We start from the raw sequence: 15,328 nt of genomic DNA on the forward strand, positions 1-15,328 counted from the left end.
GCTAAATTGCACACTTACAAATGGTTAAAATGATATGTATATTTTACCACAATAAAAAGTTTTTAAAGTGGACATGAAAGTTGAAATTTTATAAGTGGTCAGGGAAGGTGTCACTGCAAAGGTGACTTTCAAGTAAAGCTCGGCCTTCTTCGGTTAAGGGTCTTCTTGCAGAGGGTGTAATAAAGGCAATGGGCCTGAAGTTGGAGTGTGAAAAGCACACTTTGGAGGCCAGGGTGACTGAGAGGAGGTGAAGTCAGAGGAGCATGCCACAGTTAAGTATTTTGGTTTCTGCTGGGAGTGGGAGCTATAGGAAACTTTCCAGCAGAGGTATGTGATCCTACTTGAGTTTTAACAAGATCCAGTCCAACAAAACATTCCTGGTTACCGATTTTGCCAGCCAGTGGCCAGTTTGCCATCTCCTGGGGGTCTTCTCCTCCGAAGCGCCTAGTGTGCCCCAGGACGCGCTTCCTCTAACCGCCATTTGGGGCAGCAGAGCCTCGCAGAGCGCCCGGCTTTCCGATGGCCTCGCCTCGCCCCGCCCTAGAGCGCAGGTGGTCTGGTCCTTGGGAAGCTTTGGCGGAAACCCGTCCTTAGTCCCGCGCCCCCGCTCGGCCGCTTTAAGAGCCAGTTTCCGGAGGCCGGCCCTGGGGCGAGGGATGCCCGGGGGCAAAACCACGAGATGTGAATGGCGGGGGGGCGGGGGGAAGAATAGAAAACTTCCGAAGTAGAATTCCAACTTTTCCTGTGCCTGATTCCCCTCGGGCGTCTTTAAGGGAGCAGAGCTTCCCTTCTGGAAACCTCACTTGGTTCTTTAAGTCACCTAAGTGAAAGACACATGGCGGCCACAGCGCCTCGGACCACCGGGACAGGAAGGACCCCGGGACTAGTGGAAAAGTCAGACGATATAGACAGACCTCTCCCGGCTCCAAGCTCGCTTAGACTCGCCCCGCCCCGCAGGGTGTATCTAGGCGGGTCCATCGCCAGTGGCGGAGAGGGGTGAGAGGGAACAGGTGCGCGCTGGGACCCGCCCCGCTCAACAGGTGAATCACCCCAGTAGAGTCTCGGTTCTCGTGAGTCACACTCCGCTCGGCTTAACCCAGTAGTAGGGGGCCGGACAGGATCCCAGGTCTGCGGGCGCCCTCCCGGCGGGCTAGCCATTTGGTTCCGACCCTAGGGGCCGGAGCACACCTGGGTCAGCCCACTTCCGGGCAGGGAGGTGGAGAAGCCCTTTCCGCCGTCCGCCCCTGTGCCCAGTCCTCCCATTCTCACCCTGTGTACCTGGACCGATCCATTCCCCAGAGCGTGTTAGGGGGTGGAGTGGCTGGGAGAACCAAAGTGAGTCACGGAAGTTTCTCCTCGAAAGCTGGACGCGTTCTTCATCCACGTTGCTTCTGCTCCTTAGAATCGTAAAACAGGGTACGGTGGGCTTGGAATAGGGATAAGGGACGGAAGCGGGAAGGGGAGGAGCATGCACCCCTCCCAGCCTTGGTGCGCGCCGCGCCCCCAACCCTCTGGGAACCCGGGAGAAGACGCACGGACCCGAAGGTCCCAGACTGCTGCGATGGCGCCAGTGGCGCGAGGGCCCTCGGTGGGGCTGGGCTCCTACGCGGCGACCCCGGGTTGGGGCGCGGTCGTCTTCGTGTGGCTCTTTCTCGGCAGCTTGTGCACAGGTAAGGAGACCGGGGCCCCTGGTACGCGGAAGGGCGGAGGGGGGGGTCACTATAATGTAGATGGATGGAGTTCTACACCGCCAAAGAGGCAGGAGAACTGGGGGAGTGGGAACGCAGAGACGAGGACCTCCCGATCCCCAGGGTCACGGGAGATCCCTTGTGTGCGAGAGTGAGGGGAATTCCCCCATTAGTGTAGGCAGCGGTCCCCCGCCCTTGTTCAGAGATAGCAGGAAGTGAAACTCCGGGACCGCGAACTCTGGAGCGGCAAGGAGAATGGGACTCTTTGTAGGGCAGAGGTGAAGGACCACCCGATCACTGGAAAAGGCCGGGATGGGGACTTAGGCGCACTCCGAGATTTCTAAGTCTTGGGATAATGGGGCGCGGGCGCTCAAGGGCTGGACCAGACGCTTCCTGGAAGAAGAGATCAAGAAACAGCGCCCATGTCCTTTGGGCTCCAAAGTATCTGTGCGTAGGGTTCTGGTGGGATGGACTTCTGGACTTGGTTTGAAACCGTCCTCTGATAAGCTTTCACTGGATCGGATGTTTGTTTGGGTTGGGACTTGGGGGAATTTTGTCTTTCTGCAAGCACGTCGGGTGTGTTCATTTGAGATGCCTGTGGGTAGGGTGAGGTGGAAGAGTGATGGAGACATTATAGGGGATTTAGCTACTCCATGGCAAAGCAGTTCAGACAACTACAAAATTTACACCCCCACCCCCTCACCCCCAACCGCCAAATTTACACAACCCTTGGAACTTGGAAACTTTGTGGTCATTTTTGAAGTGGGGCCTCCAGCCCTTTGTGGTGGCCATTCAAGCTTGCCGATACAGGCTACAGAGAGAAACCCTTTCTGCGAAGGAAAGATGGGGCTGGGTGGTTCAGAGGACACATTCTGGGAAGAGGGATGGACAAGATGTTCCAAGAAATCTGGCCATCTGGCCTTGCACCTACTACTTCAGCCCCATGGGTTCATAAAATGGGCATGATTATCAGAGCTGCCTCACCCGTCCCAGGGATTAAGGAACAATGAGTGCCAAGTGCTCTGTAAAACCATACACTTAAGTGTCAAGTTAGTGACAAGTGATGTTGCTCATTTCTACTGAAGCATTCCCCAGAGCTCATAATAGTCCCTGCTGACTCTCCTTTTACCCTCAGCCCCTGCCAGCGCTATCCAGGTGACTGTGTCAGACCCCTACCACGTGGTGATCCTCTTCCAGCCTGTGACCCTTCCCTGCACCTACCAGTTGACCACGACCCCCACGGCACCCATTGTGATCTGGAAGTACAAGTCTTTCTGCCGGGACCGCATCGCTGATGCCTTTTCCCCAGCCAGTGTGAACAACCAGATCAATGCCCAGCTGGCTGCTGGTAACCCAGGCTACAACCCCTATGTGGAGTGCCAGGACAGCGTGCGCACTGTCAGGGTTGTGGCCACCAAGCAGGGCAATGCCGTGACTCTGGGAGACTACTATCAAGGCCGGAGGATCACCATAACAGGAAGTATGTTGGGTGGGGCAAGGGAGATGGCAGGGGGACAGGCTTGAGCTGGTTCCTTTGTGTGCAACCTGGAGTTCCCACCTGGAGTCCCCAACTGGAAGCTCATCAGTGCTAGTGTCCAAAGGGACTGACAAAAGCAGGATCCTTCCTCCTATCCATCCATCCGTTCCTTTATTTAACAGCAAATATTTATTGAGCACCTGACATATAACAGGCGCTTTTCGAGGCCCTGGAAGTACAGCAGTAAACAAAATTATCAAATCCTTTCCTTTGTAGAGCTTGCATTCCATTGGGGGAGACAAAAAAGATAAACGTAACACTGTCAAGTGTTTGAAAATGAATAAAAGTGAATAATGCAGAGAGAGGCAGGGATTCTATAATATTAGTAACTACCAGCAATAGTAAGTAAAATTTATATAAGTAACAACTTACAAAGGGCTGCCTGTGTGCCAGGTTCTAATCCAGGCTTACATGGATTAACTCCTTTAGACCATGCAGTAATTGTGAGTAGATTCTGCTATTGTCATTTTACAGAGGTCCAGGGAGGCAAAATGACTTGCACACAGTCACACAGCTGGTAACAGCTGGTATTCTCAGACACTTGGATCTAGTCTCCAAGTGGTAAGCCCTTTGCTTGCCCAGGGTGGTTAGCAAAGCGCTCACAGAGGAGGTGACATGAGTGAACTGAAGTGGTGACAGATTTTAATGGAGAAAGCGACTTGCCAGGCACTTTACATACATTCTCCCACTGTACTTTTGTAGCCACATTTTGCACTTGACATCGGAGGCACAGAGAGGTTAAGTAGCTAGCTAGTCTAGGCACACAGCTAATAAAGATCCGGAGCTGGGATTTGAACCCAGGCCACCCTGAGAGCCTTTATCCTTAACCTTAACGCTGCCCGCTGATAGTACCTGTTGGGACCAAGAGGCAGTGGAGAAGTCATTCATTCATCCATTCATTTATTCAGTTGGTATCCGTCAATCACCTACTAAGTTCCAGGTGCTGTTGATGGAGTGGTAATCAGGACAGCCGTATCCCTGCCTTCAAGGAGATGACATGCTAGTGGGGTGAGGCAGGCAGTAAACAAGCAGATAAAGAGTAAGAATATCAGAGAGTACTAAGTGCTGCAATAAAACAGGCCAGGGTAATGTGCTGTATCGAGTGACCCGGGCACACGCTTTAAGACCTCTGTGAATGTGATTTGAGGAAGGACTGGGACTGGGCCCTAAAAAATCTAAAGGGCAGGGAAGAAGGCGATGGGCAGCAGTGGGTGAGGAGTGAAGGCTCACCCACTTAACGAGTTTATCTTTTCACTGTCTTAAATAAGGTTCGAGTTTTAATCTTGGGAATGAAGGAAGCATCCTTTTGCAGACCCTAAGAGACCAGGGCATGGCGCACACTCCTTCCCTTACTCTGTCTAGACCGTGAGCGAAAGGCAAGGTTCCAGGGACAGAGTCTGTTAGTCTTGTTTTGGGGAGAGACCAGACCTCCTTGCCCTGAATTTCCATGGGCAGCTCAGCCCAAAGCATCCTCCAGTTCTTGAGGATGGAGGGTTTCTTGGGGATTCAAGCTATCCAGGCCTCCTCCCTCATATCCCAGGGACCTCTCTGGCCAGCACCAGGCATGACTGTCCGGCAGCCCTGTCCAGACAGCCCAAGTACTGAGAGTGTTCTGGAAGGCTGGCTGGAATTGCACCTCCTCTGCTGAGTGCCAAACTCCAGAGTGACCCTCAGGCTCTAGGTGGGGCAGATCCTTCATGCTCCAGAGGCCTCACAGGCCCAGATCTTTCAAGCTGTCTTGACCTAGCCCTGTGTTTGATACAAGCTGTGATTCGTAAGCATTCATTGTGTGTATGTCCTCTCAGGAAGCCCAGTAGCCATGGGAACTTCCTCCATTTCAGCTTTGAGGATGGAGAAAAGTGGACTTTCCTGTGGTGTTCCTGGGGTCACCAGCTGTTGAGTTTTAAGTGAAAGTAGTCTTGGGCAAACGATAATGGTGGTTTACCCTCAGTGTTCCCCAGCTTGGGTGGGTCCTGCTGCCCCTTCATTCTTCCCTGCTTTGGTGACAAAGGGCACCGGAATAGGATCCCTGCTTATACTTCCTCAGAGTGCTTGGGGTCCATGTGCCCCCCCACTCAGTAACACTGGACCAGAGAGCCCATGAGGGCCGCCTCTGCTGTGTGTGGATGAGGACCCAGAGTCCCAGAGGTGTGGAGGAGGCCCAGCTTCTGTTCCCAACTGGAGACCTGGCATCTTCTCCCTGCACCTAAAACAGCAATGCCCAGCCCAGTGTGTCAGGATTAGATGTAGAATAGAACAGGCCAGGAACAGGGTGCGCCTTGCAGGAAGGAGGTGGGCCCAGGCCTTAGAATTGATCAAAAGAGGCCGGAAAGCCGTTTTTCATAGGTTTTAGAAACATCGTGCAGGCCAAACAAAACGCAGTGAGTCCCAGATCTGAGTCCAGGAGCCCAGATTTCAGATCCTGGCCTGTGAACTTTCGTTGTGGCGGGGGGGTTCCTGTCCATCAATTCAGCATTGAGCAAGAACCTACCCTTGAGCTCTGGTTTTAGAAAGGAGCCGCCAGAGTCTGGTTTAAAGAAAAGGTGAGAAAACGATGGTGTTCTGGAGAGTCCAGAAGGCTTGGGAGAATGTAGATCAGAGTTTTATGAGGATTCAGTGAAAGAATATGTGCAAAAGGGCCCCGCACACAGAACTCAGTAGCTAGATGCATGACCATGGAAAGGAGTCGTGTCCTCTACTTCATATTTGCTCCAAAGGTCACCCTGGTTATACTTGCACAACCCTCACCTCCACACTGGCACTTTCTGTCTGCCTTCCCTGATTGGTTTTCTCGATACTGCTTACCACTATCTGATATGCCATATATTTAAATGTTTTACTTGTCTCTCTTTCCCAGTTAAGATAAAATCTGAGCTCTCTAAGGGCAAGGATTTATATCCAGTGGTTCTCAAACTTGGTCTTAGGCCTCTACACTCTTGATTACTGAGGTCCTCAAAGAACTTTGTTTTCATATCTAGCAAACAGGGAAGTTTAAAAAATATTTAAAACGACAATGATTAACTCCTTATAGGTTGACACAAATAACATACTTTTTATGAAAAAACTACCGTATTTTCCAAAACAAACCAAAAACTTAAAAAGTGTTTTCTTAGTTTCTATTTTTGTACATCTTGAAGTCTGAGTAGAAGATGGAGTCTCAAAGCTGCTTCTGTGTTCAGTATGTTGTGTTAGCGCGTGTCATATAGCCTCTGGAAAACTTCACAGTACATTCAGAGAGCAAGTGAAAAAGGCAAATAACATCTTAGTCGTATTATGCAAAATAACTTTGACCTCTGGGGTCCTCTGAAAAGGTCCATGGAGAACTGTTGCTCTTAAATATACCACATGCCTCGGATACAGCCTGGAACATAGGATGCTCTCTCAGTATTGAATATTGAATGACTGTATCAAGGGCCTATTTGAATGTAGCATGTACCTAGAACGTTGGAACAGACAAATGCTATGAGAGGTCACGTGAGGAGAGAAGGGGTTCACTCTGGGTCTTGGCCAGGCACTGTGTCAGGCACTGGGGACTCAGCAATGACCGAGGCAGACCACCTTCTGCTTGCAGAGCCCACATTCTCCTGGGGATGGGATCAGGGACACTTAGCTCCTATACTGGCTGATAGAATTCAACAGTGGGGTGAGGGAGCTATGCGAGCAGGATAGAACCAGCCCTGTGAGGGTCTGAGAACACAGCACGAGGGCAAACCGAGGCAGGGTGGGTCCTGCATGTTGCAGCACAGTGAGGAGGCTGGTGTGTCCAGAGTCTAGTGAGTGAAGGAGAACAGTGGGGATGAGGCTGGTGTGGTAACTGGTGGCCAGATCATGCCAAGGGCCTTCGTGGGCCAGGTTAAGGCCTTTGGGGTGATGGAGACAGACGTTGAAAGGAGGTTTTTCTATGGATGCAAAATCTTCCTTTCAGAAGAGGAAGGCTCTGGTTCTTTCATTCCTTTGGTAATCGGCTCATGCCCTAGTGGATGCCAGGTGCTGCAAACTGGGGCACATACAGTTATTGCTCTCAGCTGTCATGGAAAAGGGCAGTGGGTACATGGGGCAGGTCAGCGGGGGCCAGAGTAACGGAGCAGCTGGGAAGAAGGTGCTGGGTGGTTGTGAGGGTGCTCCTATCTCCTAGTCTCCATGGGTCTCAGGCGGAGTTGCTTACTGGATCCCATGCCGTCCCACACTGGTGGATGGCTGCAGGGATTTGACTAATTAGGGCCTGAGGAGTAGACTGGAAACCAGATGTGCTGAAAGACTTTCATTACTGGTGTAATTAAGAGGCTCCTTGCCTCAGGGCTGCTTCAGACCTGAGCGTCCTCAAGCCTTGGGCCTGACCTGGACTGTGGCCTGTTCCAAGACAACCCCCACCCCACGCCCCCATTCTCATGCTTGGGCATCTCCCAGTTCCTGGGATCTGGCCTATTTATCTTTGCCTTTTACCCTGGACTCATATCCTGGGCCTACAGCGAGCTCCCTGGTTCATGTTGGGAGAGGTAACCTCTGCTTTGAGAGGTGGGACAGAAGAGGGTTATAAGTCTGAAGCGTTGCTTGGAGTCTGACCGTCTCAGCTCCACCACTGATGAGCTGGATGACTCTGGGTGGGTACGGTCATCTCATCTATAAGCCAGGAAAGATAATACTGCCCACCTCCCAGACTTCTAGAAATACCCCCGCCCCGCCCCCCCCCATTAAGTGTTTAATACAGAGCCTAAGAAGCAGCACAGCCTGGGTACGGATTGTTTCGTTACTTGGTACATCTGCAGCCTTGCTCCCTTGCCCACTGCCCTGATGTCCCCATGGGAGGAGGCTCTGGCCTCCCCCATGGTGGCCTCACACTCTCCTGATACAGATGCTGACCTGACCTTTGACCAGACAGCTTGGGGAGACAGTGGTGTGTATTACTGCTCCGTGGTCTCGGCCCAGGACCTCCAGGGAAACAACGAGGCCTACGCAGAGCTCATCGTCCTGGGTGAGTGGGCTTGGCCCTGAGGGCATGGGAAGGGGAGGGGATGCAGGCCTCTTCTGCCACTTCTGGGTGTCTCCCTCTGCCTCCCAGCTCACTTTCTGGGCTCTGTAGCGTGCTTTGCTCTCCCCTCATGGTACCACCAGTCACTTGGGCTTATCTGTGCCCTGCACCCTAGGCAGAGACCCCTTCCCTGGCAACATTTCAAATAAGAGTGGAGAGAATTGGGGACTCAACTTCTTCCCAGTCTTATTTTCTAAAATACAGAAATGTTACGAGTTGATTGGCAATGAATTAAGAGGGTTGATGGTGTATACAATTGAAGGGAAACTGGACCCACCTTCTGTCACATCTCCAGTGCCACATCTGCTCCTAGAGGCCCTTGCCAAAGCACAGGAACCTTGCCCTCTGCCCTGCTGAGATGGCATTGTGTGGCTTATACACTGAGTGCTTCCCTCTGGCAAGGTCCCTCTAGATGCCTAGGAGCAGGGTGGGGTAGCCACCAGCAGCCTCTGTCACGTGTGGGGAATGCCGCCATTAGCCAGATGCTCTGTTCTCGGTGAACACATAGGGCTCGTGTGGTATGTGCTATATGAGATGCTGTCGGGCTATACACTGCCATTGTCATACATATGATGCAAGGAAGTGCACGTGCGAATGAGCGCACATGATGGGGGAGCATGCTCCAGGGTGCTCAAACCATGCAACGGATTTCATGTGTGGGTGACAATGTGCGCACCAGTGACCCAGGGAACCTCTTCATGTCCCTTGGTAAAATGCACAGTCTGCATAAGTAGTAGTCAAAATGGAATCTTAAGACCTGTTTACACCCTGAAAAATTATCGAGGATCTTGAAGAGTTTTTGTTCACATTTTTGTGGGTTATGCCTATAGTTGCTTAATGTCTTAGAAATCGAAACCAGGAAATTTTCAAAGCAAGGTACACAAGCACACAATCTTTTACCACCTTTTGCCTTCATGGGCCTCTTCTATTAAAAAATATTTTATGATTGCCTTGCTATAAAGACAAGTTTATTATTATATATTTGATATTTTTTCTTCAGATTTAAAAAATAAAATTAAAACATTCATGGGCCCTAGGATACTGTGCCTATACGTGATGCAACAGGACTGTCCCTATCACATGGGATGCACCCCTTTGGGACAAGACCCATATGTGTAGAAAAGATGGGGTCCCCAAACTGAGGTCACTCCTTCAGAACCCATGGAAGATGCACTGTAACTCTTTTGGGAAACAGAATCCCCTGAGGCATGAGAGAGGGTGAATGTGTCAGAAACCTTCTGGAAAACAGCACCCACATGGGGGGTAGGTGGAGGGCAGGAACCATGGGCTAGGACCCTTGTAGGCCACCTATCTGTCCTGGGCTTCAGGGCACACCTTCACCTTGAGCCTAAAGCTGGGCTTCAAGGGAGGGGTGGCCTGGGCTGGCCCTTGCCAGCATAATCTGTCTCTCTTTTGTCCTTCCAGGCAAGACCTCAGGGGTGGCTGAGCTCTTACCTGGTTTTCAGGCGGGGCCCATGGAAGGTACGGGGGTGGAATCCCCCACACACCACTTACTGCTTCTAAGTATTCCCCACTCTAAACACTGCTCGCTGTGGACCCCCACTAACCTTGCCTGACTCCAACTCCATAGCATGTAGTGACCTGGCTCTGGGCTTGGGGGTGGGCCAGGATGGCTGGGGTGGCCTGGGGTGTAGGCAGGAGGCTCCTGTGACTGGTACTCGTAGTGCTCTTCTGGGTTCTGGGATCTTGGCAGCTGGCTCTCTATCACCTCTCTGAGGCTACAGCCTATCTTTGCTCTGGCCAAGTCACCTCTTGTTTTCTGCCTTGCCCCCATGAGCCCAAGGCACATTCCCTAACTTTGGGATTGGCCTGAGTTGTAGAGGGTTGGACATCCCTCTGCTGCTGCTCCCCAGTGTCTGGCATGGAGAATCCAGCAAGGGCTACAGCTTCCCTGACAAGCTTTGCAGATAGCTTCGCCCCACCTGTCTCTTCACTGCTCTGCTGTGTCTGTGTCCCTGTTCCCTCCCAGGCCTCCTGGCTCATGGCCTCTTCTCATCTCTCTGCAGACTGGCTGTTTGTGGTTGTCATCTGTCTGGCTGTCTTCCTTGTCTTCCTCCTCCTGGGCATTTGCTGGTGTCAGTGCTGCCCCCACACCTGCTGCTGTTACGTCAGGTGCCCCTGCTGTCCAGAGAGGTGCTGCTGTCCAGAGGCCTGTAAGTGACCCTTGCGTGACCACCTCCACTTGGTATCCTGCCTGGGTCCAAGGGGGAGGAGGTGCCACTTATCTGGAGGTTTAAGAGGTGAGCAATTTGTGAGAAAGTGGGCCAAGGAGGACTAGCTGTTTTAGATTTTTACTTACATACTTCAACTCTTCATTTATTGTTAATCTTCATTTATTTTGAGTTTTTCTTTTTGAGAGTATAATCTATAAACATGATGAAAAAATTCAAATAGTACAAAACATTCCCTAGAAAGTAAAGCTCCCTTTAAAAATAAAATCTTAAGTGAAAAAGGTAAGAAACCAAACAAGGTTTACAGTACCACATAATTTAAGCAAATTTTAAAAACCCACATCCTTACAAACACTTGGCTTTTCCATGGACATAATATTTAAAGACATGTCCAGCACATTAGAGTGGACCTGGAGGGTTGGGAATGGAGGTGGGACCAGAGTTTAAAGGGGAAGGAAGGAAAGAAGGAAGGAAGAGCGTCTGCCTCCTCTTACTGCCCCATTGGCCCGCCTCAGGGACCACCTGGGTACGCCAGCACCTGTGCATGCGGTTAACGATTTTCATCAACTTTGACGTGGAAGTTTATGTTGGCCACTTTCTTATATTCGGACATATCTGATATCTAGTCTCTTGCATTGAATGTTGGCCATGAAAGTGTACTTCTCTACTAGTCCTTAATAAGGTCAACACTTCCACCTTTTCTCATCAAGTTCACCATATCTTTGGCTGATGAACAGATGACGTTGACAGCTAGAAACATTTAAATAACTTTACACATGAAGAGCACCTAGAACATGAGACCACAAAAAAGGTAGACCTGCTCCTCTCGTGGCACCTGGCCATTTCTAGGCCAGTAGTGAACAGGTGGTGTAAAGAAATGACCCATGTACTCCAGACAGATGTTTTGTGCTTATATGCATGCCGTAACTTCAGTGTCACAAGTCTGAGCTGTGTTAACAGCAGAGTCATTGGCAATTGCTGTGAACTTCGGCAAGTGGAGGTTTGAGGCCTGGCTCACCACCTTACCTGCTTGGAGTCCAGTGAGTGACTTCCCCTCTTCAGCCTCAGTCTCCTCTTCTGTATAGTGGGGCCATAGCAGATCCCTCTGTACAGGGTGAGCCTGTGGATGTGGGGAACTGGTGTGTCTAGCATTTAGTACAGAGTTCTGTTTACATAAAGTGTTCCATACCCACTCGCCACTGGACATTGCTGCTGTCAGCATTGGCAACGATGGAAGACCAGGGAGCAAATCAGAGCCCTGCCACTCACACTAGCTGACCTTAGATGAGAAGTGTCTCCTCTGTGAGCTTGTTTCCTCCTCTGCAAGGTCCTGACCTTATGGAGTGTTGTGAGCATTAAGGGAAGACTCTGGGAGTGCCCGGCATGGGGCTGTAGCTCAGTCTCTGTTGGCTAGTTTTATGGTCATTTAGCTCAGTGGTGAGCAACCTAGTTTCTCAAAATATCACTCCTCTGAAAAAAATCCACTGCACTCTGAAAGCAGTCCATCTCTCTGTCCATCTCTCTTGTCATTTTAATTTGAAAGCTTCTGGCTCAAGAGGTAGACATTAATTCATTTCACAGGTGGGGAGGGGACCCCCAAGGTCAGCAAACAAATCCGCAGTTGCCTTACTAATTAAGGCTAGGGCTGGGACCAGGACTACAAATTCCCTCCTTCCTGAGTCCTCGTTACCCCAAACCGAGGCCCCATTAACTTCTTGCCAGAGGCCAGGTTACTTCTCTGCAGCTATAGCCACAGCCCTGCTGGGCCATCTGGGAGCAACAGCTCCCACTGCTAATTATAAAACATCCAATCACTTGAGCCACTGGGCGGCTTCTCCTAGGGAGGACTGAGCACTGAGCCTTCTGTTTCCTGACTGAATCAGAGGTGGAAGGCAGCTCTCTTAGCCTATCTTACCCACTCTGTGCCTCCCCACTGCCCCACCCCTACCCCCATTTTCCTATTGGAGGCCCAGGGAGGAAGTGACTTGCCTAGGCCCAGTGACTTTGCTGCAAGGGTAGCCACCAGAACCCAGCCCCTTGCCTGGGGAAGAAGGCAGCAAGGAAGATTTGCCCTTGAACCATCAATCCTAGAACCAGAAGGGGACCAAGGAGGAGTGGGAGTGGCTACCTCCCACTAGTTAGAAACATTAAAGGAAATACTTTGCTGCTTGGCTGAGGCAAGTGAATTCTGAGCCCTCATAATCCTGCTTCAGACTGATCCCCATGGCATCTAAGTCTGGAAGGCTCCATGGGGAGAAGACATGGTATCTCCCCCGACCCCCAGAGGGTTCCTTTTCTAGAGCAGGGGCTCAGCTGAAAATGAGGATCCCAGCCTGTGGGTACAGCACATGGGCTTTATCTAAAGGATCAGCTTTTCCTCCTGTTGCTCTGTAAGAATGCAGGCCCAGGTGGTCACATCTGATAAGGAGGCTAGAAAATTGGGATTTTATGTAAAACCTCAACAAATGTTAGCAAACAGTCAAAACACTGGCCTGCCAGATTGAGGCCACAGGCTGCCAGTGTGTACCCCTGTCCTCAGAGCTCTATGAGGAATCACACAGGAGATGTGGACTCAATGAAGGTAATGGACCTGCAGAAACCACCCAAGTGCCTAAGGAAGCTCCAGGGCTGGGGGGTTGGGGAGAAGGTCCAGGTACATGTCCCTCAAGACCTTCTATCACAGGAAGGACAGCATGGCTCCTGGCAACTTTCTCATGGTGTCTGTCTTCCCAGTGTATGCTGCTGGCAAAGCAGCCACCTCAGGTGTCCCAAGCATCTACGCTCCCAGCACCTATGCGTACCTCTCCCCTGCCAAGACCCCACCCCCGGGAGCCATGATTCCCATGGGCCCTGTCTACAACCAGTACTCTGGAGACTTCGACAGGAATAGTTCAGGTGAGTCCTGGGGGAGCCAGGAGCAGCTGGGGCAACTATAGGCTGGGCATTTGGGCACTAAAGGGTATGGGGCCGGAAAGAATAGGGTACTTGGGGCAGGGGAGAGGGGGCTGGGAATGCATGGCTTTGCTCAGGGTGGATGGCCACTGACAGCCAGTCTCCCTCTGTAGGCGGCCACAGCTCCCAGGTACCCCTGCTTCGTGAAGCAGACAGCAGTGTGACCTCTGGTAAGAACCAGTTGTTATGAGGTTAGTCATGCCTGTAGGGAAAGGGGCTGGGCCAGTACTCAAAGTGATCACCTCTATCTCCTGTCCCTAGAAGTCCGTAGTGGCTACAGGATTCAGGCCAGCCAGCAGGATGACTCCATGCGGGTCCTATACTACATGGAGAAAGAGCTGGCCAACTTTGACCCTTCTCGACCTGGCCCTCCCAATGGCCGTATAGAGCGGGGTGAGTAGGAGCCATGGAGTTTGGGGGATCCTAAGAGGGGAAGGGGAAGCATGTCTCCCTAATAACTTATCCAAGGGATGCTTGCTGCAAATCCTGGACATAGTCCCTCCTTCCTTGCTGTAGCCACAGTGAGAAGTGTATGGGATCTTGTGTATTATCCCTTAACAGATGAGAAGCCTAGGGCCCTGTAAAGAGTCTGAACCAAAGGGTGATACTGCTAGACCCTGGAGCTCCTGGAATTAAGTCCTGACTTCCCAGCAGTCAGTAACACTTCCTTTCCCTACAGCCATGAGTGAAGTGACCTCCCTCCATGAGGACGACTGGAGATCCCGGCCTTCCCGGGGCCCTGCCCTCACTCCGATTCGGGATGAGGAATGGGGTCACCACTCCCCCCATAGTCCCAGGAGGTGGGATCAAGAAACCCTCACAGAGAGGCCCAAGAGTGGCTGGGGGGCTGGGCGGCCCCGGGCCCGCTCTGTGGATGCTCTGGATGACCTCACATGGCCAAGCTCTGCTGAATCGGGGAGGAGGTCTCCCCCAAGTAGTGGAAGGAGAGATCGAGCTTATGTAACCCCCCGAAGCCGCAGCCGTGATGACCTCTATGACCAAGACGACCCAAGGGGTTTTCCATATTCCCAGGATCCCCACTATGACGACTCCAGATCTAGAGACCGCCCTCATGCTGACCCTAGGTCTCACTACTCCCGTTCCCGGGACCCTCCGGACAATGGTTCCAGGGCCAGGGACCCCCAATATGATGGGCGGCTTCTGGAAGAGGCCTTAAGGAAAAAGGGGCCAGCAGAGAGGAAACCTTACAAAGAGGAAGAGGAAGCCTACTACCCTCCAGCACCTCCCCCTTACTCTGAGACGGACTCCCAGGCTTCCCGGGAGCGGAGGCTTAAGAAGGTGAGTGAACACTCCCGGCTTTAAGACCTTTCCTGGCCCCTCTCCAGTCCTGAGCTCACACCTTTTTCTTTCTCCTTTGCAGAACTTGGCCCTGAGTCGGGAAAGTTTAGTCGTCTGATCTCACATTTTGTATGTAGTTTTTGTACTTTTTTTTTAAATTTGAAGGACTACTGATGATCTTCCCTGTCTAATAAAATATATGATCACAAAGCCGTAGTCTGGAGGGAAGCGTTTGTTTTGCTGCTAGAGGTAGGGAGCTGGGACAGCTCTCCTGTGGGCCTGTACCAGGCCGCGTGTCCCCTTCTCTACTGGGACTAGTGTCCTGGGCCGGGGAAAGGACCAGCTCGGGCAGGGAGTACGTGCCCCGCGCTGGCTCCGCCCAGGCCTGCGTGCGCGCCCCGGCCCCGCCCAGACGTGCGCATGCGCCCCGGGCCCCCGCCTTCGCGCTCCTCAGCCCGAACGCCGGGAGCGAGCGTGCGCGTTCCTCTCTCCCTTCCACTCACCCCCCCCTCCCCCGTCGACCTACTTTACTGTCTCCACACCCTGCCGTCTGCCTCGTCCCGGCGACCACAGCCCCTTCTTCGCGTCCCCCGGCGTTCTATCCGGGCCCACGTTCCACCTGGGCGGCCCG

General features: G+C 52.1%; 1 protein-coding gene across 3 annotated transcripts; it reads left to right on the top strand.

The window, feature by feature from the left end:
• The first annotated feature begins 742 nt into the window (after nt 1-742).
• Nucleotides 743-14,907, top strand: LSR (lipolysis stimulated lipoprotein receptor). Of its 3 annotated transcripts, none has more exons than XM_011381753.2 (10): nt 743-1,670; nt 2,824-3,168; nt 8,078-8,197; nt 9,680-9,736; nt 10,282-10,428; nt 13,180-13,341; nt 13,512-13,568; nt 13,660-13,791; nt 14,078-14,697; nt 14,780-14,907. In XM_011381753.2, the coding sequence occupies exons 1-10, from the start codon at nt 1,469-1,471 to the stop codon at nt 14,813-14,815; spliced, it is 1,878 nt and encodes a 625-aa protein (XP_011380055.1). In that variant the 5' UTR covers nt 743-1,468; the 3' UTR covers nt 14,816-14,907. The 3 variants fall into 3 exon arrangements, with proteins under 3 accessions (XP_011380055.1, XP_011380056.1, XP_011380057.1); XM_011381754.2 differs by having other exon boundaries at nt 744-1,670; nt 13,663-13,791; XM_011381755.2 differs by lacking the exon at nt 9,680-9,736 and having other exon boundaries at nt 745-1,670.
• The last annotated feature ends 421 nt before the right edge of the window (nt 14,908-15,328 follow it).

Source organism: Pteropus vampyrus, unplaced genomic scaffold, assembly GCF_000151845.1.
Source record: "Pteropus vampyrus isolate Shadow unplaced genomic scaffold, Pvam_2.0 Scaffold452, whole genome shotgun sequence".
NCBI lineage: Eukaryota > Metazoa > Chordata > Mammalia > Chiroptera > Pteropodidae > Pteropus > Pteropus vampyrus.

Bases quoted from the DNA above. Each gene is read 5' to 3' on its own strand.
- LSR (XM_011381753.2), top strand. From the start codon at position 1,469: ATGCACCCCTCCCAGCCTTGGTGCGCGCCGCGCCCCCAACCCTCTGGG. The intron at 13,792-14,077 runs GTGAGTAGGAGC...CTTTCCCTACAG, and splicing joins CAATGGCCGTATAGAGCGGG to CCATGAGTGAAGTGACCTCC. The intron at 14,698-14,779 runs GTGAGTGAACAC...TCTCCTTTGCAG, and splicing joins GGGAGCGGAGGCTTAAGAAG to AACTTGGCCCTGAGTCGGGA.